This window comes from Scyliorhinus torazame, chromosome 8, assembly GCF_047496885.1.
Source record: "Scyliorhinus torazame isolate Kashiwa2021f chromosome 8, sScyTor2.1, whole genome shotgun sequence".
Lineage (NCBI taxonomy): Eukaryota > Metazoa > Chordata > Chondrichthyes > Carcharhiniformes > Scyliorhinidae > Scyliorhinus > Scyliorhinus torazame.
Window position 1 is genome coordinate 48,109,489 of NC_092714.1, and position 26,414 is coordinate 48,135,902.

The 26,414-nt window shown below is 47.4% G+C and overlaps 1 protein-coding gene across 3 annotated transcripts in view; it reads right to left on the reverse strand.

Moving 5' to 3' along the window:
- dcbld2 (discoidin, CUB and LCCL domain containing 2) overlaps nt 1–22,118 on the reverse strand; it is a 159,493-nt gene extending 137,375 nt beyond the window's left edge. For 2 of the 3 annotated variants that reach the window (XM_072513521.1, XM_072513520.1), the window contains exon 1: nt 21,892–22,118. In XM_072513521.1, the coding sequence (XP_072369622.1) occupies nt 21,892–21,985 (94 nt within the window). In that variant the 5' untranslated portion in view covers nt 21,986–22,118. The other variant, XM_072513522.1, reaches the window with a different exon arrangement.
- Between the last annotated feature and the right edge of the window lie 4,296 nt (nt 22,119–26,414).

Consider the following 26,414-nt stretch of genomic DNA (forward strand, 5'->3'; position numbering starts at 1 on the left):
TAAGAAGTCTTATAACATCAGGTTAAAGTCCAACAGGTTTGTTTTGAATCACTAGCTTTCAGAGCACTGCTCCTTCCTCAGGTGAAATGTCATCGCCTGATGAAAGAGCTGTGCTCCGAAAGCTAGTGATTCGAAACAAACCTGTTGGACTTTAACCTGGTGTTGTAAGACTACTTCTGTCAATCGGAACAGCTTCTCTCAACGTCCTGTTCAGACCTCTCAGGACTTTGCACTTCTCTGTCACATCTCCTCCCAACCTTGCCTACATGGAGACCGACGCCATCTTCTCCAATCTATCCACACAACTGAAGTCCCACATTCCAGGAAACATTCTCGTCAATCTTTCCTGCACCCTTATTCACGCCTTCACATCCATCCTAAGGTAAAGTGAAGCTATTGGAACAATGCTCGGTGGCAGTGAGTAAAGCAAGTCAAATATTAAGGTGTGTTAAAAGGTCAATTTTGAGCACAGATTGTGAAAAAAACCTCAGTTTAAAAATTATTGGTGCAGCCTTATTTAGAACACCATGCACAATTCTGGTTTTCACAGTACAAGAAAAGAATATAGAAGAAAGCAACTAGAATGATTGAGGCGATGGAAGGTTTTGATGATTAGGAGGTGCAATTATGTGTACAGGTGATAGAATTGTTGCTTTTAGGATTCTGCAGGGACTGGATAATGTAGATCATGACAAGCTATTTCACACCGAGAACAGTAGGACTAAAAGAACACAGCCTGTTCCTGAAGGGAGGTAAATTCAAAACTAATCTGCGGAAATAATATTTCAATGAGCACATAATCAATCTGTGGAGTAGACTCCCTCGAGAGATGGTGAAAGCAGTTAGTATTGATTCATTCAAATGAAAATTAGATAGATTTAGTCTCTTTACATTCCTGGATAAGAAAGAAAGGATACACTTGCATTAGAGCAAGTACAACTAATGAGTCCTAGGATAAAGGGATTGGTCTTTGAGGAGAAATTGGAGAGGGTAGATTCTACATATATTCCCGAGAGTTTAGACAAATTAGGTGATCTCATTGGCCTCAATTCCTAAGGGGCGCTGGGATGCTGGGAGGATGATTCCTCTGGCTGAGAAATCGAGCACGTGGGGTCACAGTCTCAGAATTAGGGGTCAGCCATTTAGGACTGAGATAAGAGAAATGTCTTCATTCAAAGGATTATGAACATTTGGAATTCTCTACCTGGAAGATCTGTGAACACTCAGTCACTGAGTAAAATTAAGACAGAGATCAACAGATTTTTCAATACCAACAAAATCAAGATTCAGTGTCTTCATGTTGACTGGGAATGATCTGTCTCGATTGCAACAATTCACAAATAAGTCTTCAGAATCTTCTGTTGTTAAGGAAAAGCAGCGATTCTCTAAGCTTCTCAAACGCAGTGACAAATTAAAGCTTATGCGTACCGGTGTGTGTATAAGGATGAGCCGGAGTTCACTGCCAAAATCCTACCAAAGTAACCCAGGGCCCAAAAACGTGATTAAGTGTAATTCAATAGCGGTGGGGAATGCACGGCAGAGTCGACGGGAAACTCCCTAAAAAACCCGCCACAAATTAATTTAAGAGATTTTTGGGGAGAATCGTACCCAATGTTTCTTATTCTATTGAGTTGAAATTTAGATAGATTTTACCAAAGTGACTTTACTACACACTGCTAATCGATCAACTTCCATATCCAGTGGACCAGTAACAGTTCACAAGTAACCGGGTGATGGTGGTGTTTAAGTCAAAAGATCTAACAAGAGTTATATTCTCATGTTCACAATCAAGATTCAACAGAAAACACACAGGGGCTTAATGAACAAAAAAAATAAAATTCAGAAAAACTAAAAACAATATACTGGACTTGGTGAAATTACTACTGCAAATGTGATACCTGGGCCACTCTGCAAAATAAACCCAGCAACGTGTGCATCTTGCTCTACATACGTTCAATTGTAACCAACACACTGTGCCACAAGCTAATGAAGTATTTGGGTGTGACAATGTTTCTGAAAACCTGGACTATTTCACAGCAAGAGTTTATTATTAGTAATACAATGCAGCTGCCATGATCAAAATGGAGCTGCTGACAGCTCAGGGTCTCAGGAGGTTGGTGACAACAGAAGAAACACTGGCAGCATTTTGGGAGCTTCTGGAGACGGAGAACTAAACCACTTCCAACAGGTGGTGCCCTCCTCCCAAGGAAGAGACACGGTGTCTCAATTATGCTGCAGCTTTGTATCGAGAAGCAGGGCTATTGCCAAATATAGTGCTGTAAAAATAAACAAGGAATCAGACTGTCGAACTGCATTCCAACAGCCGATGCAATGGTGAGCAGCAAGAAATCTGGCTGTCCAAACCAATTCTTGCAGCAATTCCCAGTCAGTGGTTTGAGGGATTTGGGGGATTGTTCAAATTCGCACATCAGTCCGACACAGGATAATCAGCATGGAGGCTGATTATCTCAGTTTTTGGAGCTCACCAAAAAACCTTTTGCATTGTTTGAGTTGGATTTGTGATAGTCGCAAATTCAGCCGCCCTGCTTTCCATGACTGCCCTGCCCAGGCCCCCCAACTATTTGTGAAGTATAAGGAATGGGTAAACGTGGGAGCACTTTCACCAAGCACAGGCACATGGGTACATTGGAACGCTGTACAAAACTTTAACAACTGCGCTCCCTCTCCTCGCTACCATGCCCAACAACTTGTCAACGAATGCAAAAGCAAGTTACTGCAGATGTTGAAAATCGGAAATAGAAACAGAAATTGATGGAAATTTTTATAATATGCCAACTATCATTATTCTGGAGTCAATGAAACGTGCACATGCCCAGACCATTTATAGAAGAGAATTAAATGTACTTCATCATCATGGTCCCAGGTTCGATTCCAGCTTGGGTCATTGTCTGTGTGGAGTCTGCACGTCCTCCCCGTGTCTGCGTGGGTTTCCTCCGGGTGCTCCGGTTTCCTCCCACAGTCCAAAGATGTGCGGGTTAGGTGAATTGGCCAATGATAAATTGCCCTTAATGTCCAAATTGCCCTTGGTGTTGGGTGGAGGTGTTGAGTTTGGGTAGGGTGCTCTTTCCAAGAGCTGGTGCAGACTCAAGGGGCCGAATGGCCTCCTTCTGCACTGTAAATTCAATGATAATCTATGATTAATCTAGGACAAAGGTTCGGCACAACATCGTGGGCCGAAGGGCCTGTTCTGTGCTGTATTTTCTATGTTCAAAGTGCTTTGGAGTATCCGGAGGTTGTGTAAGGCACTATATAAAGGCAAGTTTCTTTTTTCAAATCCTAAACTTTCTAAAACTGATCAAACTGGTTCTCTGATAACATGAGCAAAAACATGAAAAGCAAAAACACATTTCCTCAGCAGCAGCCGTTGAGGCCTCATAACCCTCACTGATCCCAGGTCGTCCTCCGAAACATTTATATTAACGTATTTGCACAGAGTATGCTGCAACAATGTCACTTTAATAGCACTACTCAGCTCTGCAAAACATCAATGTCATTATTCCCTTATTAAACATATCTTTTAACCTCTGAGCTGAGCAATGAGCAGGAATACACAAAAAGCAGTGTGAGCTCCACCAGCTTTAAAAAAAAGTACATCAATTAAACTGGCAACCAAACAAAAAGGCCCGAAGCTGGAAAAGTATCTTTCTTTAAATATGTATAGGGTGGCATTTACCGAGCAACCCACCACGTGTTTTTTGACAGTGAAGGAGGCCGCCAGTGGGATTTTCTGGTCTGACGTTGTCAATGGGATTTCCCATTGAATGTACCCCTCGTCGCCAGGAAACCCGAGGCGGGAGTGCGCTGTGGGTGGGACCGGAATATCCCGTCGGCACGAACAGCCGGTAAGTTCCGTCCGTGGTACATTATAAGATGGTTCTAAAGAGCAACACTTCTTGCCTTTTTTGGTCGTATTTGATTTTGCTTTAAGAATCAGCAGTGTTTTTATATGAAAGATTTGCAAGAGAAAATACATCAAGCTGTTTTATAAAGTTCTGAGCATTTAAATATGCGAGAAATAAAACATCAAAAAGCCTGAGGCATCTGTGCATGATTACAATGTTAATGTTTTTGCTTTTTAAAAAATAGACTGCAATAAAAGGGAGTATTGCAACCAGAGTAGATAAAAAGAAAATACCTTGCATAGCACTTCCCTTGCCATTTAACAAAGATCCACAAGGCAAATGGCCCCTACATCCATTTGTAAATGTTCCATTTAACAGCGAATGAAGAATCAAGGTAAATGAGTACCTTGATAGTGAAAAGAGCAAAATGGTGACAATTTCTGCAAGAGCTGTTGTTCTGGCCATATCTGCTCACTAATCCTACATCAGCCCAGAAATGCAAAGATAACCCGCAGCTTCTTTTCTCAACTGTAAACCATCGTCTTAAACCCCTCACCTCTGCATCCTCGACCCCAGCAATAACAAGCACGAGGACATAGGCCTCTTCAGCACTTTAATGAGGCCGTCCAATCAGCTGCCACTGACACTTCCTTCCTCTCCCAGCCCACCTGACAAAACTTCTTTGGCCATGAAATCATTTTTTTAAAATTCTCTCTCCTGAAATGAAAATCGCTCATTGTCTCAAGTAGGCTTCAATGAAGTTACTGTGAAAAGCCCCTAGTCGCCACATTCCGGCGCCTGTTCGGGGAGGCTGGTACGGGAATAGAACCGTGCTGCTGGCCTGCCTTGGTCTGCTTTAAAAGCCAGCTATTTAGCCCAGTGTGCTAAACCAGCTCCTATCTCCCCTCATGCTTCTCCAAGCTCAGCATTTCAATAAGACCCACCTCTATTCTCACTGCTCTGCTGACCACTCAGCTTCCTTTTCTCCCCGCTTACTCACTTCAGGGACTCTCCCTCTGTCTTCTTCAAATCTGGCATCATCACCTCAAAACAAAACGATCCGTGGTCCCACTTTCCATGTAAACTGCCACTCCATCTTTAACTTCCATTCCTCTCCAGTCCTTCAATGTGTTATCATCCCCTAAATCCATGCCCATCTCTCCGGGAACTCTGGATAAAAGCAAATTACTGCGAAAGCTTGAAACCAAAGAGAAAATGCTGGAAAATCTCAGCGGGTCTGGCAGCATCTGTAGGGAGAGAAAAGAGCTAACGTTTCTCGTCCAGGTGACCCTTTGTCAAAGCTAAAAGACAGAGAAAGTGGGAAATATTTATACTGTGGAGTGAGAATGAAAGATGAGTGATAGCCACGGAAACCCAGGGAAACAGGGTGCTAATGGCCACAGAAACCAAGGGGAAAGAGTGCTAATGGCAGTCCCCAGAGAGAACAAAAGGTGTGAAAGGCTAAACAGCAGAGAAACTATCAGAGGGTTAACTGTGACAGATATAGATGTGGGGTAGGGGAAGGGGAAGCAATGGGGAGACAGGGTAAGGAAAGGTGGATAAGATGGGGGGGGGGGGGTTAAATATATATAAAGAAAGACAAGAAAGAAATAAATGGTAAAAGACAGGTAAAATGAAATGGGATGAAAACAAATGGGTCGAGGTGGGGTAGAGCTAATCATCTGAAGTTGTTGAATTTGATGTTGAGACCGGAAGGCTGTAGCGTGCCTAACGGGAAGATGAGATGTTGTTCCTTCAGTTTGCGTTGAGCTTCACTGGAACAGTGCAGCAGGCCAAGGACAGACATGTGGGCATGGGAGCAGGGTCTGGTGTTAAAATGGCAAGCAACAGGATGGTCAGGGACCTCAATGCGCACAAACCGAAGGTGCTCAGTAAAGCGATCATCCAGTCTACGTTTGGTCTCTCCGATATAGAGGAGACCACATTGGGAGCAGCAAACTCTTATGATTGAAACCTTCTATTCAGGTTTCTGTCCCTACCACTCCACTGAAACAGCATTTATCAAAGTCACAAGTCACATCCCATGGTGACTATAAACAATACTTCCTATCTTTCTCAACCTACCTGCAGCTTTTGACACAGCTGAGCTAACCATTCCTCCTCCAATGCCTCTCTACCAGTATCTAGCTGCGTGGGATTCCACCTGCCTGGTTTCAATTGGCCCCCTAACTGTTTTTCATCTATATTCTATATATCGGTGTTATCATCTGGAAGCACAGCATCAGTTTTCACATGAATCCTGATGATACCCAGCTCTACCTCGCCCCCATCTCTTTTGACACCTGCAATGTCTCTCATTGTACTGGGTGAGCACAAATTTCCTGCAATAAATATTGGGAAGACTTGTATGCCAAATCTTTTCAGTCCTGGCTCCAAATTCATTTCTCTAGTTACTTGCTCAATCCCCCCCCTGGGCGACAGTCTGAGATTAAACTTGAACGCAAGGTGTGCTTCCAAGATGGCGCCGGAGCGAGGCGACTCTCTGCGAGCTCTCCCCAACAGATCTACTATTTACTTAACTTATACTTGTTCTAATCTTTTAAAATTTAAATCTATGACTAACATTATTGCTAACCTCTTTTATCTTTTCTTGCAGGCTTGAACATCCTCCGAGGCCCGTAGAGACCTTTTGACCCGACCCGACCTGACCTCCACGAGCTGGAAGTGGGTCAGGCCCAAACCGGAAGTGAAGCCCCGACCTTGATTTGGAGCCAACCTGGACCTTGGAGCTCCCAACCTGACCCAACAACCGAGGCCAGCCCCCGGATCGCCCGGCCCAGTCCCCGGAGCTCCCGACCCGACCACCGACGACAAGACCCAGCCCAACTCGACCCCGAGAGACTCGACCCCAGGCGCCCAGGGAGGGAACAGACCATGGGACTCAGCCCAACCTGCCTCAGGAAGCTCCTGACCACGACCCAGGGCCCCCGAAATGGCAGAGACCCCGCGCGAGGACCCGAACGCGCTGCAAGGTATTCACGTGCCCACAGAACGCCGGGTCCCATCCACATCGCAAGCATGCCCCCCTAGCAACCCCTCTACCTCAACTAGCGCCCGGGACCCTGCCAGACACAGCCCCGGGAACGTAACCAGCGTCCTGGTCCCCGCCAGCGCCCTGGACCCCGCCAGACGCAACCACGTACCTTCCACAAGGTCAGACTTCTCCCATCGGATCCCAGGATCATCCAGCCGCAGCCACCGACCGAGGAAGCGAGGGAAACGCGGTGGTCTGAAGGTTAGACTGAAGCAACGCGGTTTCAAGACCCCTCGCCCCAGTATACTCCTGGCAAATATCCAAGCGGTTGAAAACAAGCTGGATGAACTTAACGCCAGATTTACCTCTCAGAGGGAAGTAAGAAACTGCTGTGTGCTCTGTTTCACAGAGACATGGCTCACCCCTGCCTTACAGGACTGTGCCATACAACCTGAAGGCTTCTCAATTCACCGGGCGGACTGCACCGCGTCATCAGGCAAAACAAAGGGTGGAGGGGTTTGCCTCCTCATCAACTCCTCCTGGTGCCTGGATGTGGCGACCCTGGCGACCTACTGCTCCCCGGACCTGGAATACCTGACCGCGAAGTACCGCCCATATTATCTACCACGTGAGTTCACTTCAGCCATTATCACAGCGGTCTACATCCCACCCCAGGCAGAAGTGAAGAAGGCGCTGGATGAACTGTACACAGTTATAAACAACTACGAAACAGAACATCCGGAGGCCTTGTTCATCGTGGCCGGAGACTTCAACAAGGCCAACCTCAAGAGTGTACTGCCAAAATTCCACCAGCACATCTCCTGTCCCACCAGGGGCGACAACACTCTTGACCACTGCTACTCAAAAATCAAGGGCGCCTACCGTTCCATCCCCCGACCGCACTTTGGGAAATCAGACCATAAGACGGTGCTCCTTCTCCCGGCATACAAGCAGAAACTCAAGCAGGAGAATCCAGCTAAGAAGGTTGTGCAGTGCTGGTACAAGGAGACAGAAGAGGTCTTACGTGACTGCTTAAGAGACAGTGGACTAGTCCATATTTAAGAACTCAGCGACCAACTTAAATGAATATGCCACCACCGTCACAGACTTCATCACCAAATGTGTGGACGACTGCGTGCCAAAGAAAGCAGTACGTACGTTCCCCAATCGGAAACCATAGCTGAATCACGAGATTGACTCCCTACTGAATGACAGATCTGAAGCGTTCAAGTCAGACGACTCTGACCTATACAAGAAATCCAGGTACGACCTCCGCAAAGCCATCAGAGATGCCAAGAGAGAATATCAGACCAAACAAGAGTCACAGTCAGACTCTCGGCAATTGCGGCAAGGACTAAACAACATAACGGGCTACAAAGCGAAGCCGAGCAGTATCTCCAGCAGCAGCACACGCCTCCCTGATGAACTCAATGCACTCTATGCTCGATTCGAGCAGGTAACCAACAATCCCCTGTCGAGTGCCCCAGCAGCCCATAACTCACCATCCCCACCATCACAGTTTACAAAGTCAGATCGGCCTTCCTGAAAGTGAACCCTCGGAAGGCGACGGGCCCAGGCGGGATTCCTGATCGTGCACTCAGAGCCTGCGCAGACCAGCTGGCAGAGGTATTCGCGGACATCTTTAACCTGTCCCTACTCCACTCCGAGGTCCCCACCTGCTTCAAGAAGACCACCATTATACCGGTGCCAAAGAAGAACCAGGCAACGTGCCTCAATGACTACCGTCCGGTGGCCCTGACTTCAGTCGTAATGAAGTGCTTCGAAAGGTTGATCATGAAGCGCATCACCTCCATACTCCCAGAACACCTTGATCCACTGCAATCCGCATACCGCCGCAACCAGTCCACAGCAGACTCCATTTCCCTGGCCCTACACTCATCCATAGAGCATCTCGACAACAAGGACTCCTAGATCAGGCTCCTATTTATTGACTACAGCTCCGCCTTCAACACCATAATTCCAGCCAAGCTCATATCAAAGCTCCAAAACCTAGGACTTGGCTCCCCACTCTGCAACTGGATCCTCGATTTTCTGACCAACAGACCACAATCAGTGAGAATGAACAACAACACCTTCTCCACAATAGTCCTCAATACCGGGGACCTGCAAGGCTGCGTACTTAGCCCCCTACTCTACTCCCTGTACACACACGACTGGGTGGCAAAATTTGGTTCCAACTGCATCTACAAGTTTGCTGACGATACAACCATAGTGGGCCGGATTTCGAATAACGACGAGTCAGAATACAGGAGGGAGATAGAGAACCTAGTGGAGTGGTGTAGCGACTACAATCTCTCCCTCAATGCCAGCAAAACTAAAGAGCTGGACATTGACTTCAGGAAGTAAAGTACTATACACACCCCTGTCCGCATCAACGGGGCCGAGGTGGAGATGATTAGCAGTTTCAAATTTCTAGGGGTGCACATCTCTAAAAATCTGTCCTGGTCCACCCACGTCGACGCTACCACCAAGAAAGCACAACAGTGCCTATACTTCCTCAGGAAACGAAGGAAATTCGGCATGTCCACATTAACCCTTACCAACTTTTACAGATGCACCATAGAAAGCATCCTATCGGGCTGCATCACAGCCTGGTATGGCAACAGCTCGGCCCAGGACCGCAAGAAACTTCAGAGAGTCGTGAACACTGCCCAGTCCATCACACAAACCCGCCTCCCATCCACTGACTCCATCTACACCTCCCGCTGCCTGGGGAAAGCGGGCAGCATAATCAAAGACCCCTCCCACCCGGCTTACTCACTCTTCCAACTTCTTCTATCGGGTAGGAGATACAGAAGTCTGAGAACACGCACGAACAGACTCAAAAACAGGTTCTTCCCCACTGTTACCAGACTCCTAAATGACCCTCTTAAGGACTGACCTCAATAACACAACATCCTGTATGCTTCATCCGATGTCGGTGCTTATGTAGTTACATTGTATACCTTGTGTTGCCCTATTATGTATTTTCTTTTATTCCCTTTTCTTCCCATGTATTTAATGATCTGTTGAGCTGCTTGCAGAAAAATACTTTTCACTGTACCTCGGTACACATGACAATAAACAAATCCAATCCAATCCAATCACACATTTGTGCCATCACTAAAACCACCTATTTCCACCTCTGTAACACTGCCCAACTCCATCCCTGTCTCAGCTCATCTACTGCTGAAGCCCTCATTCTGCCTTGGATTACCTCTAAACTTGAATATTTCAAAGCACTCTTGACTGGTCTCTGACGTTTTACCTTACATAAACCAGAGGCCATACAAAACTGTGCAGCTCAATTTTTAACTCACACTCAGTCCCATTCAGCTATCACCTGTGTGACCGCTACTGGGCAAGCAACGTTTTGATTTTTAACATTTGTTTCAAATCCCTCCGCAGCTTTGTCCCTCCCTTTCTTTGTAATCTACTCCTACTTCCAAGATGTCTGTGCTCATTTAGTCCTGACCTCTTGTGCATCTCCAATTTTAATCACTCCATCATTGTTGGCTGCGCCTTCAGTAACCTGGGGCCCCCCCCAAGTTCTGGAATTATATCCCTAAACCTCTCTGCCCCTCTACCTTGCTTTCCTTCTCTAAGAAAGTCCAAAAAACCTAGCCTCCCCTCAGCCATAAAACTTTGTATAAGCCTCCACTTCGGCCAATTTTCTAGTGGTTTGTCCCCATGTCTCGTTGCGTGGTTCGATGTTAAATTGTACTGTTTCATGCTCTTGTGAAATGCCTTGGGATATTGTTATATTGGAGTGCCATACAAAAGAAGTTTTTGTTGTAGAGGTCACTGGTACACTACGCTATCAATGCAAGTTATCACTAACATGCTACCCCCCACATTGCTGTCAGTGATTTTATTAGTTTGTCTTGTCGATTTGAGTTTCTTTTCCATCGCATCTAATGGGGCAGACAGAGATCTTGGCATTCCTATAGAATTCTTCCACTCAATTCTTTGTACGTTTGAGCACAGGATCTGTGCTTTCAAAACAACTTCAGATTTTGCGGAATACACACTATATATATATATATATATATATATATATACACATATAAAAAAGAACATGGGCTCATCTAGAATCAAACACACATCACAAAGTGGATTTGCCAGACTGCAGTGTGAAATAATTCTTCATTCTAAGTTCGCTCACAGTCCCAACACTGGTAGCGCGACCCTGCCTTCATGAGACCCAGGCTCAGCTGGCAGCACCCAGCCAGGGCCGCAGCTCAGGGATATGAGACTCACTGCCTTGTGGGCATCTCTTTTGGGGGCGAAGGCTAAGGTTCGTACTGCTGCCTCACAACGCCGAAGACCCGAGTTCGATCCCGGCCCCAGGTCACGGTCTAAATGGAGTTTGCACATTCTCCTCGTGTCTGCATGGGTCTCACCCCCACAACTCAAGATGTAAAAATTTTTGTTCTTTTGTTTACAAATTTAGAGTACCCAATTAATTTTTTCCAATTAAAGGGGTAATTTAGCGTGTTCAATCCACATACCTTGCACATCTTTCTGTTGTGGGGCCGAAACCCACACAAACACGGGGAGAATGTGCAAACCCCACATGGACAGTGACCCAGAGCCTCTAACCTGGGACCTCGGCGCTGTGAGACTGCAGTGCTAACCACTGCACGCTCAAACAAAATGTATTTTTAAAACTGGAGTGCACTGCCTGGGAGAGTGGTAGAGGCGGGTTGTCTCACATCCTTCAAAGGGTACCTGGATGAGCACTTGGCATGTCATAACGTTCAAGGCTATAGGCCAAGTGCTGGCAAATGGGATTAGGTAGACAGGGCAGATGTTTTTCCTGCGTCGGTGCAGGCTCGATGGGCCAAAGGGTCTCTTCTTCACTATATTATTCTGTGATTCTAACAGAAAATCCGTAGTGGAGCCCCGTAAGGCAGTGATGCATTATTTTTGGCAGCTCCTGCAGCCAAACTGGTGCCAAACCTCGTGCCCTATACTTCTTTGGTCCCACCAGCAAGGCCCAGAGGGGGTGCTAATGCTTGGGCAACCCAAAACCCCGATATGTTCCATCCAGACACACGCCATGGAGAGGTCACTCCAGTCACCACTCAACTATGAAAACAACATACGAGGCAGCAGTTACGGGTTAGAAATTGTCCATTCATCAACATTGGTGACAACACTCTGGAAGTGGTCCAAGAGTTTAACTGCTTGGGCTCAACCATTACCAGCAACCTGTCTATGAATGCAGAAATTAACAGGCGCATTGGAAAGGCGTCTGCTGCTATGTGCAGATTGACCAAGAGGGTGTGGGGAAATGGGCACTCACACGGAACACAAAGGTTTGAGTGTTTCAAGCCTGCATCATTAGTATCCTGCTTTACGGTAGTGAGGCTTGGAGAATGTATGTAGCCAAGAACGACACCTCAACATATTTCATCTTCGCAGCCTCTGACAAATCCTCGCCATCAGTTGGCAGGACCGCATCTCCAACATACAAGTCCTCAAGGCAGTCAACATCTCCAGCATCATATTATGGGCAGCATGGTAGCACAGTGGTTAGCACTGTTGCTTCACAGCTCCAGGGTCCCAGGTTCAATTCCCGCTTGGATCACTGTCTGTGCAGAATCTGCAAGTTTTCCCTGTGTCTGCGTGGGTTTCCTCCCACATGTCCCGTAAGACGTGCTTGTTAGGTGAATTGGACATTCTGAATTCTCCCTCAGTATACCCGAACATTTGCCGGAGTGTGGCGACCAGAGGATTGCCACAGTAACTTCATTGCATGTTAATTTAAGCCTACTTGTGACACTAATAAAGATTATTAATAAAGATTACCAGTACACCATACCAAGCCAGTGGTGCTTGAGATGGCGTGGACATGTGAGCCACAAGGAAGGTAGTAGGATCCCCAATGACATATTGTACAGCTGGCTCGCCACTGGCACCAGGCCCACTTGCCGCCCATCCCTTCGCTTTAAAGATGTCTGCAAACATGATATGAACAAAATGAAAATCGCTTATTGTCACAAGTAGGCTTCAAATGAAGTTACTGTGAAAAGCCCCTGGTCGCCACATTCCGGCGCTTGTTTGGGGAGGCTGGCATGGGAATTGAACCGTGCTGCTGGCCAGCCTTGGTCTGCTTTCAAAGCCAGCAATTTAACCCTGGGCTAAACCAGCCCTAGTCCTGTGACATGGAGCAAGTTCCTAGCGATCACCAGAGCTGGTGGACAACAGTGAACGATGGAGTGAAAAGAGGCGACGAGAAAAGACGCAGCAGTTGACAAGACACAAGACGACACTGCAAAGAGATAGCCAGATACTGCCAAACCAATCAGTGACCCGCTAGCGCGCACCTATTGTCTCTCGTGACAGGGAGGCCAAGAACAGAACAGTCCCAATAGTTTGCACTTAAACATCCGAGGAAGACCTGTGAAAATGCAATCACCTAGCTGTCGAAAGAAATAACGGAAGCCAAATAAGAAACTTAATAGACTTGTCACTAGCAACTAAATTTAGGCTAACTTCCACATTCATGTATTTGCAATTGTTAATTAATACCACAGAGCCTATAAGTTGACCTTTGAAGATTTTTAAAAACTCTTCCAAAACAAGGGTTGACATATACACCGAGTATAAAATGTAAACCACCGGTATTGATGCAGATACACAGAGTATAAAATGTAAACCACCGGTATTGATGCAGATGGTCGCCATTTTGAAATGTGAAAATAAAACACAAGTCATTCACATTAATCAATGTGTTACATTTTATATGATGAAATAATTCTACAAAGATAGTTTGAACGACACTCGTAATATCCTAATGACTCAAACGCACCATCTTCGGTTAGCCAACTCAAAATATTTGTCAAATTTGTTCTGAATCACTTTGACGACGGCACCATTGCCATCCACTCCAGGTCTGATATGGTGCTCCTGTTTCGCAATCATCCCTCCATAACATATTGTTCTCCTCTCCACTCACTCAATTAAATATTCGGATGACTGTGCATTAATATCATCCTTGATTTAAATACTCAGGGAGTCCGGTAATAATAGCTTCATTGAGAATTTGGAGGCAGTTTCGCCAACACTTCGGGTTGGGGGCAGGATCAAAGGAAATGCCGATTCAGGGGAAGCACAGATTTGAGCCAGGGAGGTGGGATGGAAATTTTCGGAAATGGGAGGAGAAGGTGATTAGGACACTAAAAGGTTTGTTTCTTGGGGGTTGGTTTGCAGGATTGAAGGAGCTGGGAGCGAAGTATGGGTTGGAGCAGGGGGAAATGTTTAGATACATGCAGGTTTGAGGTTTTGCCAGGAAGGAGATACAGAGCTTCCTGGTGTGGAGCCGGCCTCCACATTGCTGGAGGAGGTGCTGACAACAGGGGGACTGAAGAAGGAGATAGTGTCGGCGGTTTACGGAGCTATTTTGGAAGAGGAGAAGGCACCATTGGAAGGGATCAACGCAAAGTGGGAGGAAGAGTTGGGAGAGGATATGGAGGGGTTCTGGTGTGAGGTGTTCCTGGGAGTGAACGCCTCCACCTCGTGCGCAAGGTTGGGGCTGATACAGCTGAAGGTGGTATATAGAGCACACCTCACAAGGGCGAAGATGAGCCGATTCTGTGAAGGAGTAGAAGGTGTGTGTGAACGTTGCGGTGGGGGGAGGGGGGGGGGGCCATAAATCACGTTCATGGGCGAGACTCTCCGACCCCCCGCCAGGTCTGAGAATCGCCGGGGGTGGGGGGGGGGGGCCTGAATCCCGCTCTGCCGTTTCGACTCCAGCTGCCAAATTTTCCGGCGCAGGTTTTTTTTGGGGGGGTGGAGACCACGTTGTGCAGGTCGGGGGCTGTTGGCAGTGCCCTCCCCTCCGGCGATTCTCCGGGCCCCGATGGGCCGAGCGGCCGCCCTTTTTCGGGCTGTCTCACCGGCGTGAAATGCACAAGGTCCATACCAGCGGGACCTGGCTCTGAGGGCGGCCTGCGGAGTCCTTGGGGGGGGGCGCGGGGGTTCCGGCCGGGGGGGGGGGGGGGGGGGGTGCACAGTGGCCTGGCCCGCGAACAGGGCCAACGATCTGCGGGCGGGCCTGTGTAGTGGGGGCACTCTTTCCCTCCGTGCTGGCCTCTGTAAAGCTCCGCCATGGCCGGCGCGGAGAAGAAACGGCCAGCACATGCACTGGGATCACGGCAGCGATTCTGCGTGTGCGCCAGAATACGCTGTTGCTCCCGCGCTTGCACCAACTCGCGCCGGCCGGCGCCCTTCGACCCCAACCACCCCAGCGCCGGCCTAACCCCCGGAAGTGCGGAGGATTCCGCAACTTCCAGGCGGCCCGACTCCGGAGTTATTCACGCCACTCTTTGGCGCCGTTACGGCCCGCCCGCCGGTTGGGGGAGAATCCCGGCCCATACGTTTTGGTCCTGTCCAAAGCTGAAGGATTACTGGAGGAGGTTTTTAGGGTAATCTCTAAAGTGGTGCACGTGAAGCTGGACCCGGGCCCTCGGGAGGCCATATTCGGGGTGTCGGACCAGCCGGGGTTGGAAACGGGTGCGGAGGCAGATGTTGTCGCCTTCGCCTCGTTGATCGCCCGAAGGCGGATCCTGATGGGTTGGAGAGCAACCTCTTCACCCTGTGCCCTGGCGTGGCGAGGGGGACCTGTTAGAATTCTTGACTCTTGAGAAGGTGAAGTTTGAACTGAGGGGAAGGATAGAGGGGTTCTACAATTCATGGGCATTATTCAGTGTGCACTTTCAAAAACTGGATAACATCGAACATTAGTTTGGGGGGGGGGGGGGGGGTGGTTGAGAGGGTTGGGGGAGGGGGGGGCGGTGTGTGTTAATGGTGACTATGGGTGATTCCGGATTCCTTTTTGTCATTTGTTTGTGTGAACATGCGGACTAATGTTTGGGGTTTGGTGGGAGGATGGGATCGTTGTTATTGATATCGGGATTGACATATTCATTCCTGATTATCGCTTATTGTTGGTGGGTGTACATTTGGGAGAAAAAGTGAAAAAAGAGAATAAAAATAGTTTAAAAAAGATATCATCCCTGATTTGATGATCAATACACACAAGGCTGCAAGCTGAGCAGCACACATATTTCCACTCTTCATGACGGATTTTTCTCCATCAGCCTATTCCATTCAGCACAAACATCAGCCTTGAATGGCTTGCTGAGGCACACTAAATTAAATGGACATTAAATTTCCTGGACAATGGCAATTTTTGTTTAGTCTTTCAAGTGATGTGGGTATAATTAGCAAGGCCAACATTCATGGCCCATCCCTAACTGCCCTTGAGAAAGTGTGGTGAGCTATCTTTTTGAATCACTGCAGTCCATGTGATGTAGGTACATGCACAGAGCTGTTAAGAACAGAGTTCCAGGATTTTGATCCAGTGACATTAAAGGAACAACATAGCCCGCCAACATAGGTTAGGATGGTGAGTGACATGGAGGGGAACTTTCAGGTGGTTGCGTTCCCATGTAATCTTTGTCCTTCTTGGTTGTAGAGATAGGGGGTTTGGAAGATGCTATTTGAGGAACCTTTGCAAGTTACTGCAGCGCATCTTATATATAGTACACATTACAGCCACTTTGCGTTGATGGTGGAGAAAATGTATGTTTAGGTTGGCAGATGGGGTGCCACTCAAGCAGACTGTTTTGTCCTCGGTGGTGTCAAGCTGCTGGAGTGTTGTTGGAACTGCACTCATTCAGGCAAGTGGAGAGTATTCATAGAATCATAGAATTGACAGTGCAGGAGGCCATTCGGCCCATCGGGTCTGCCCTTGGAAAAAACACCCCAAGTCTTCTCCACCCTATACCCATAACCACACCTAACATTTTGGATACTAAGGGGCAATTTAGCATGGCAACCCACCTAACCTGCACATCTTGGACTGTGGGAGGAAACCGGAGCATCTGGAGGAAACCACGCAGAGACAGGGAGATGCAGTGTTAGCATTCATGTCGAAAGGGCTAGAATACAAGACCAGGGATGTGCTTCTGAGACTGTATAAGGTTCTGGTCAAACTCCATTTGGAGTATTGCGAGCAGTTTTGGGATCCGTATCGGAGGAAGGATGTAGTGGCCTTGGAAAGGGTCCAGAGGAGGTTCACAGGAATGATCTCCGGGATGAAGAGCTTGTCATAAGAGGAACGGTTGAAGACTATGGTACTGCACTCGTTGGGAGTTTAGAAGGATGAGGGGAGATCTTATTGAAACTTACAGGATACTGCAAGGCCTGGGTAGAGTGGACATGGAGAGGATGTTTTCACTTGTAGGAAAAACTAGAAGCAGAGGACACCATCTCAGATAAAGGGGCAATCCTTTAAAACAAAGATGAGGAAGAATTTCTTCGGTCAGAAGGTGGTGAATCTGTGGAACTCTTTGCCACAGAAGGCTGTGGAGGCCAAATCACTGAGTGCCTTAAGACAGAGATAGTTAGGTTCTTGATTAATAAAGGGTTATGGGGAGAAGGCAGGAGAATGGGGATGAGAAAAATATCAGCCATGATTGAATGGCAGAGCAGGCTCGATAGGCCGAGTGGCCTAATTCTGCTCCTATGTCTTATGGGTATCTAGATACCTGTGGTGGCTTATAAATCCCAGTCTTAAGAGTATTGCCCCTTCGTGTATCAAGGTTAGGTAGGGTTACGGGGTGATAGGGCGGGGGATTTGGCCTAGGTAATGTGCTCTTTCGGAGGGCCGGTACAAACTCGATGGTCCGAATGGCCTCCTTCTGCACCGCAGGGATTCTATTCTATGATTCTCTTGTTTAAAAATTATTTTCCACCTGTGACACACCTAGGCACCACGATGCCTAGAGTGTGGTGGACACAATTTTTATGCATATTAATCACCCAATGCTATCCATGCAGAAAACAACCAGGTTTTCAAATCAAGATGCGAGGAGCTACATCACTGAAATGAGAGAGAAATGTATTATAATTGTGGCGAGGAGGGCAGCACGGTGGCGCAGTGGTTAGCATTGCTGTCTCACGACGCCGATGTCCCAGGTTCGATCCCGGCTCTGGATCACTGTCCGTGTGGCGTTTGCACATTCTCCCCGTGTATGCGTGGGTTTCGCCCCCACAACCCAACGATGTGCAGGGTAGGTGGATTGGCCACACTAAATTGCCAAAAATGAATTGGGCACTCTAAATTTATATTTAAAAATAAATAAATAAATAATTGTGGCGAGGAAGTCAACGATGAATGTATATAGTATTGGTCCACATGGTAAGGCTAATAACACTCGCCACTATTTAACTGCAGATACCATGGCAACCTCAAGCAAGGGCAGTTGAGCGATTACATGTGGAAGTGGAAAAATTGCAGTGCATGATGCATCATTCCACCACTAGCTTCATGAAGAGTATCATATTGCCTGGCTCTCCAATCAAATGCATGGAGTGGAGTAAAGTTCCTGTACTTGCATGCTAAATCCATAGTAAATTCACCACAGAAAGTTAAACATCTCAAGTCGCAGACTTTTAATGGTCTGATAAGTGTAACATATTCCTTTTAATGTTGGAGGTTTTTAAAAACGTAAAATATATATTTCTAAACTTAAGTCTCTTTTTTTATTTCTCTCAATCCAATCTTTCTTTTCCAATTCTAACTTACATTACCACAGACCTTCCCCACCACAGACCTTCCTCTGTTCATTCCACAATCCTTCAATCGTATTAGTTCAGGAGATATATCGCCATGCTATTTCCATCCCATACTTCCAACAGTTTGCAAGGCAAAACATCATGGAGATCAAATGGACATGGGGCAGTAAAACTAATGGCAGGGCTGGTCAGTGACTGGTTACAGCAATTTTGTGTTCAATGCATTGCACACATAAATTTCGAAATTCATTTGAATATATGAACTGCTGGATTGTAATGAGTCATTACAGTTAGAAACCGATATATTATTGAGGTGACTTTAAGGATTGTGCACAGGGTAGTTGGATACAGGTGATTCTGCACTTTCTCCCCGTATCTGCGTGGGTTTCCTCCCACAGTCCAAAGATATGCAGGTTAGGTGGATTGGCCAGGATCAATTGCCGCTTAGTGTCCAAAAAATTAGGTGGGGTTACTAAGTTATGGGGATGCGTTGGGGGGGGGGGGGGCTTTGTAATGCTAGGTCTCCATTTTAAGTAGCAAATAATAGTTTCAAAATTTTATTCAAAAAGTCAGATTTATTTTAAGAGAGGAAATTATTTCCAGAAAGTAGCCAATGGGTTTATACTTCACTAAGACTGGGGGCAGTGAGAGAGATCAGAAGTGTGTTCTGAATTAGTGCATCTGGGTGCCTCTTGGACTCTGAATCCAGGGCAAAAACAGAGTGCCACTTGAAACTTACAGCTATGTGTGACACTTTAGTAAAATCCAAGGGTTCTTGAGTTTGGGTTGTAATAGCTTGCGCTCATGAAGGTTCAGGGTATCTCAGGCCAATCTGGAACTGGGCTACTGATACCTTGCAAATGAGAGCTGATGCAGATTCTTGATCATGTTTATAAGGATGTAAAAAGGTCAAAAAAGGAGGAGCTGACAGGAGAGAGATTCTGTTTTCTATAGACTGAGGCATCAGACAGCAGTTCCATTAGCTCTGGCTGACTGCTAAGGATGAAGTGAGGGATAAGTGGTATGATGGTATTGGAGGACACAGAGATGGGCTGTGGGAGTGCAGCAGCTGTCAGGCTTGTAAAGAGCCAGCATATGGAAGAGATGAAAGTGGTTCTGAAATGAGGGGCAATATATAAAAGCAACTGCAGTTATTGTAGAATAGCAATAAAATCATTAAATGAATTACTTGCATTCCTACGCACATTTTAAACCACAGAGATGTCCCAAAGCACTTTACAGCCAATTAAGTGTTTTGAAGTGTAGTCACTGCTGTACTGTAGGAAATGCAGCAGCCAATTTGTACATAACAAATAGTGATAATGACCAGATAATCTGTACTGATTCAAGGTACACATTGGGAGTAAACCCCACTCTATTCTTTGCACAGCGCCATGATATATTTTAACTTAACATCCACTTCAGAAAGCCGTTTAACATCTTCTCTGAAAGATGGCACCTCCCAACTATGCAACATTCCCTTAGGAAGGGACTGGACTGTCAGCCTAGATTGAAGTGAGCACAATCTTTCCTTTGGAAGGATTTGAGACCACGACCTTCTGTCTCAGAGGACGAAGTGCTGCCAGTGAACTATGGCTAACACCGATGTACAAATGTAGGAACAGAGAACTGGAGTCAGGAGGAAAGCTTTGGCATATTGGATTGAACAGGAGAGAATTGGCAGCAGAGCAAAATTTAAAATAATCAACATTTATAGACATGAAGGCAAGTGGCAACCCATCGCCCTTTTGATGTTTCAATTAACTCAAATTGACCTATCAATGGCTAAATGCCACAAACATGGCGAGACACAATAATCCTTTTATTGCACGTGAGAAATAAGGTACTTTTGCTTGTAGTTACCATGGCAAACATAGTCCTTATTATTGATATAGCATTGGGAATGGATTGCTTGTTAATGATTGACCATGGGTTCAGTTCCAAAGCAACAAAAATATCTGCTTACCCACGACAAAAGCAAAATACTGCGGATACTGGAAATCTAAAATAAAGACAGAAAGTGCTGGAAAAACTCAGCCGGTCTGGCAGCCCCTGTGGTGAGAGAAACAGAGTCAATGTTTCAAGTCAAACATGATTCTTCGTTGGAAGAATCGTTCTGGACCTGAAACATTAACCCCAGGTGGGATTCTCCGTCCTACCCCTACCCCCCCCCCCCCCCCCCCACAACGGGATTCTCCATTCCCCAGATGGTCAACGGGGGTTTCCCATTGTGGCCACCCCACGCCGTTGGGAAATCCACAGGCGTGGGTGCGCCGCCGGCGATGCAGAGAATCACCCCCAACAGAGAAGCCCGCAGCCTGCTTCTCTCTTCACAGACGCTGCCAGACTTGCTGAGTCTTTCCAGCACTTTCTGCTTTTATTTCACCTACCTTCAATCCTCGTCTCAAAAACAAAACGCTACTCTTGGCAGAACTCGCGCAGAAGTGAACGTGGGTAGTATTTGTATACAGATTGCATATTTTTTGACTGCAATCAATTTACACATTGGAGAAGGTATCTCTCCAACTTCTCACTCTTACGCTTCCTTCCCATGCGACATAATCAATTTCAAAATAATCTCAGTTCCAGAATGATGTAGAACCGAGATTTGGCACTATTAAAAGGGGGGGGGGGGGGGGCACGGTAGCACAGTGGTTAGCACAGTTGCTTCACAGCTCCAGGGTCCCAGGTTCGATTCCTGGCTTGGGTCATTGTTTGTGCGGAGTCTGCACGTTCTCCCCGTGTCTGCGTGGGTTTCGATCGGGTGCTCCAGTTTCCTTCCACAGTCCAAAGATGTGCAGGTTAGGTGATTGGCCATGATAAATTGCCCTTAGGTGGGGTTACTGGGTTAGGGGATAGGGTGGAGGTATGGGCTGAGGTAGAGTGCTCTTTCCAAGGGCTGGTGCAGACTCCATGGGCCGAATGGCCTCCTTCTGCACAGTAAATTCTATCATCTATGACCTCCTGCAGACAGACATCACAGGAAATTAAAAGTTCAGAAAGTAGCATAATGAGTTATAAATCCAAAAAGTGACAAATGCAAACTTTGAAACACAGCAACGCTCAAAAAGGTATACCCTCTAACTAGTTTACACCATTTGCATTAGATTTAAAAGAAAATTGGTCTGTAGGCCAGATTTTTAAAAAACACAGATCCTACGACCTCTTTAAATGTTCACAAGAGCTCTGGTGGGACCCATCCCCCCAGCCTTTTGCTCACTCTCTTGAGCTACTGACTGTAAACCTCACTTGGCCAGTTGATGGAATGGGAGAAGGGAAGGAAGAGTTCAGGAAAAGAAACACTTCAGAAAGCGGGCAAACCAAACTCTACAGAGAAGCCATCAAAACTCACCCACAGCCCATTACCGAGTGGGAAACTATTGGAGAGAGGAAAACACTGAAGAGTTGTTTTTACACAGAGCAGCCGCTCTCTCTCTGACCCACCTTTCTGCCCGATCGCCCTGCTTAATGTTGAAATCAAGTAGAAAAAGACGCCGAGCTTTCCGGTGCGTTTTCCTCTCAGCGTTCCAGCCTCCATGCCGAGATGAGAAGGGAAGGCATAATGCGGCGGAGTTGTTGAGCGATCGCACTCCGGCTCCCAATCTCTCTCCCTCTCTCTCTCCCGCTCCTCCTGCTGCTGCAGCCTGGACTCAAATCTCAGTCACATTCACTCACTGGTCAACCACTTCCTCCGCTTCCGCTCATCCCACAATGCAGCCTGTCTGCTGGACACACCACCCAGGCTGGATGTAGGGTTCCTCATTCCTCCCTCACCTTCTCTTCTCCCTCTCATCTTCCCTTCTCACCCTCACCTCTTCTCTTCTCCCTCTCACCTTCTGTTTCCCCCCCCCCCTCACCTCTTCTCACCTTCTCTTCTCTCCCTTGCCCCTTTTCTCTCCCTCCCCTTCCCTTCTCTCCCTCGCCCCTTCTTTTCTCTCCCTCCCCTTCTCGTCTCTCCATCCCCTTCTCGTCTCTCCCTCCCCTCCTCTTCTCTCCCTCGCCGCGTCTCTTCCCCTCACCCCTTCTCTTCCCCTCACCCCTTCTCTTTTCCCGCTCACCCCTTCTCTTTTCCCGCTCACCCCTTCTCTTCCCCTCACCCCTTCTCTTTTCCCGCTCACCCCTTCTCTTCCCCTCACCCCTTCTCTTTTCCCGCTCACCCCTTCTCTTCCCCTCACCCCTTCTCTTTTCCCGCTCACCCCTTCTCTTCTCTCCCTCCCTCACCTCTTCTCTTCTCTCCCCCCCTCACCCCTTCTCTTCTCCCTCCCACCTTCTCTTCTCCCTCTCACCTTCTCTTTCCCCCCTCACCTTCTCTTTCCCTCGCCCCTTCTCTTCTCTCCCTCGCCCCTTCTCTTCTCTCCCTCTTCTCGTCTCTCCCTCCCCCTTCCCTTCTTCCCCTCCCCCTTCTCTTCCCCTCACCCCTTCTCTTCCCCTCACCCCTTCTCTTCTCCCGCTCACCCTTTCTCTTCTCCCGCTCACCCCTTCTCTTCTCCCGCTCACCTTCTCTCCCTCCCTCACCTCTTCTCTCCCTCCCTCACCTCTTCTCTTCTCTCCCTCACCTTTTCTCTCCCTCACCTCTTCTCTTCCCTTCCTCACCTCTTCTCCTCTCCCTCACCTCTTCTCTTCTCACCCCATCATCTTACATTTCCTTCTCCTTCTCTCCCTCCCCCTTAGCCTCATCCTCTCCCCCTGTTTTATCGACCCCCCCTTTCCTCATTTTGGTTTATTAAGTTTCCGATGCTCTTTGTTATTTTTGGGCACTGCCCCTACCAACAGCGGCCCTTTTTGATTTGTCCCTGAGTTTCTATTATTTCCGTTATTCAATTAAGTTGATTGGACCCGAAAATATATCATCCTCTCCTCCTCCTCTTTCTCTCTCAGCTCAGCACCATCACCCCCTGCTGCCCTTGTTACATTTGTGCCATTCATTACTGCAACCCCATCTTCAGCACTTCGGGAACTCTGCCAAGATCTCCATCCAGTTGTGTTGCACTTGAACTTTTGTACCATACATGCACTGTATAATATTTGTGTTTATTGCTTTTTTTAAAAAGAATTACATTTAATATGTGACAGCTGAAAGGGAGGCAGAAACTTTGAGGGCAAAGGACCAGCATTGGCCTTAATGCTGGGCTTGTGGCTGGTTTCTGTCGTGGCTTTTTGGGGTGTTGAGGGGGTGAACTGGCCTCAGTTGCTCAAGGAAAATCAGCCTGGATCTCCAGTCTCCAATCCTCACAAATACTATTGCTAGAGTGTGCACATTATGGAGGTGATGGGTTTCATCTGTGAGCTGTTCTGATCGAAAGGCTGGTGAATGTCATTTTCCAGCATGAGTCACCATACTCAGAGAGAAAAAAATTAGCACGGTTTGGTTGGTGGGAAACATACTGCTGGATCTCGAAAAATCATCATCTGAATGCTCTGTGTCATCTTATAACAACCGACCTCAGTAGCATTTGGAAAGACACAAGGAAAATACTATGGTTGCTGGAAATCTGAAATGAAAACAGAAAATGCTGGAAATACTCAGCCAGTCTGGCATCATCTTTGGAGAGCAGAGTAAATGTTAAGGCCCATGACCTTTCATCATCAACCTGAAATGTTAACTCTGTTTCTCTTTCTGCAGTTATTACCAAACCTATTGAATATTTCCAGCATTCTCTTAACATTTGGAAAAGTACAGGCTTGAATTTTACTCTTGGCGCCTGCGAGGTTGACAGGAACGGAAGCAGATGTGGAACTCACTCTCAGTTAGAGTCATAGAATTTTTACAGCACGAAAGAGGCCCTTCGGCCCATCATGTTCACGGCAGCCATCAAGTACCTGTCTACTCTAATCCCAATTTCCAGCACTTGGCCTGTAGCCTTGTAAGCTATGGCACTTCAGGTGCCCATCAAAATTTGTCTTCTATGTTCCTGGCTCTACCACCATTACAGGCAGCTAGTTCCAGATTCCAACCATCCTCTGGATGAAAAGGGTTTTCCTCACATCCCCTCTAAACCTCCTGCCCATTACCCTAAATCTATGCCCGCTTGCTATTTACCCCTCCACTAAGAGGAAACGTTTCTCCCTATCCACCCTATCTATGCCCCTCATAGTTTTATACACCTCAATCCGGTCCCCCCTCAGCCTTTTCTCCTCTAAGGAAAGCATCCCCAGCCTATCCAGTTTCTCCAGCCCAGGCAACACCCTGGTGAATGTCCTCTGCATCTTCTCTCATGCAATCAGTTCCTTCCTGTACTGTGGAAACCAGTATGGCACACAGTACTCCAGCTGTGGCCTAACCAGTGTTTTATGCACCTCCATCATAATCTTGTCATGCCCAATCATATTGCGTTCTGTACGCAATATCACGCTGCGTGGCCAGTTCAGGCCCGGTTGGGCTGACAGTGCAGGCAGTGGTGGGAATGAAATGGGGTGCCAGGTCCAACGGGGATGCAGTGGGGAGATTTAAAAATTCTGCAGGCAGCAGCCAGATGGCTGTTAAGGGTTGCAGGAGAGGCAGAGAGAGTTTTGTGAAGCTATGGAAGATAGCATTTGGATCAGTCATGTTGGATCAGTCTGGTTTAGGGGCTGGTTTAGCACAGGGTTAAATCGCTGGCTTTGAAAGCAGACCAAGGCAGGCCAGCAGCACGGCTCAATTCCCGTACCAGCCTCCCCGAACAGGTGCCGGAATGTGGCGACTAGGGGCTTTTCACAGTAACTTCATTTGAAACCTACTTGTGACAATAAGCGATTTTTATTTCATTTCATTTTTCATTTCAGTCTGGTGGGCACTTCATACCCCCCCGTCTTTTCTTTTCTGATGAGTGCCTGGGGGTTCTGTTGGACGAGGTCAGTACCAGGTGGACAAACAGATGCCCAGGGATGGCAAGAGGAGACCACTGAATTTAACTAAGAAGGACTGGGCACGATGGGGTGTACCACATGTGGCTTCAGTGCCTCAAAAAGTTCAATAATCTTCTTCAGTTAGCAATGGTGAGTACAGAGATGGCGTGGAACTGTGTCGAGAAGTGTAATCGGGTGGCCATTCCTCGTGATGCTAGGGAGGGGTAAGAGTTTGTGTGTCGACTGGCACTGAAAACTTCATTGCCAAGGCTGGGATATTAGCACTCAGTGCATTGGCGGGTGAAGTGTGCCACTGTGACACGCCCTGCTAACTGGCAGTGGGGGGGGCAGTCAGGGGCAAGGGAGTGGGAGAATGAACTTCAGGGAGAGAGAGAGAGCACCAATGATGAACACTATTTGACCTTTTCAGGCGAAGAGAAGCAGTAATACGGCAGAGCAGAAGAACGGGCGGTGGGGTGTCCAATCTGTACATCATTGGGCAACACGAGTGACGCACCAGAGCTGGAGTGCAACCAGTCAGTTGGCTCCAGGGATGCCAGCCCAGCAGTGTCAGCAGGCTGCCAACAGTACCACTGGCAGAGAAGGGATGGGGGGCAGGCATCAAGATGCAGCACCCGCAAATGTAAGTTGAAGGCACCTTGAGCAGAACAGTGGCATGTCACGGATGAAACTATTTGCGTTGATTAATTTGGAATTTGTGTTAGGGATGGGAACTTTGTATGTTCTTTACTCGTGCATTGACAATAAAATAAATATTTATTTTGCTTTAAAGGGCTGAGTTGGCTTGATGCTTGCAATGGGTGCCAGATGCAGCACGAGCTTGTAACTGTATTGCATAGACTGCAGATGGAGTTTGGAGTTGGCCTGGCATATCATATTTTTTGGCAAGGAGACAGTGCCCTTGGCATGAGGAGGCATCGATGTCTTGGATGCCCAGCTAAAGGATCACAAGAGCAAGGAATCTCTGCCTCCCCGATTGTTCCTCTGACTGCCTCCACCTCCTCACTGTGCCTCCCCGGGCTCGTCGTCAGATCCATCACTGGAGTCATCCATCAGCCTGTGAAGTTGCCTCTCTTTCCTCAGCCTCCACTGGGTTCCCCCTTGCCAGAGGCATGGAGGGA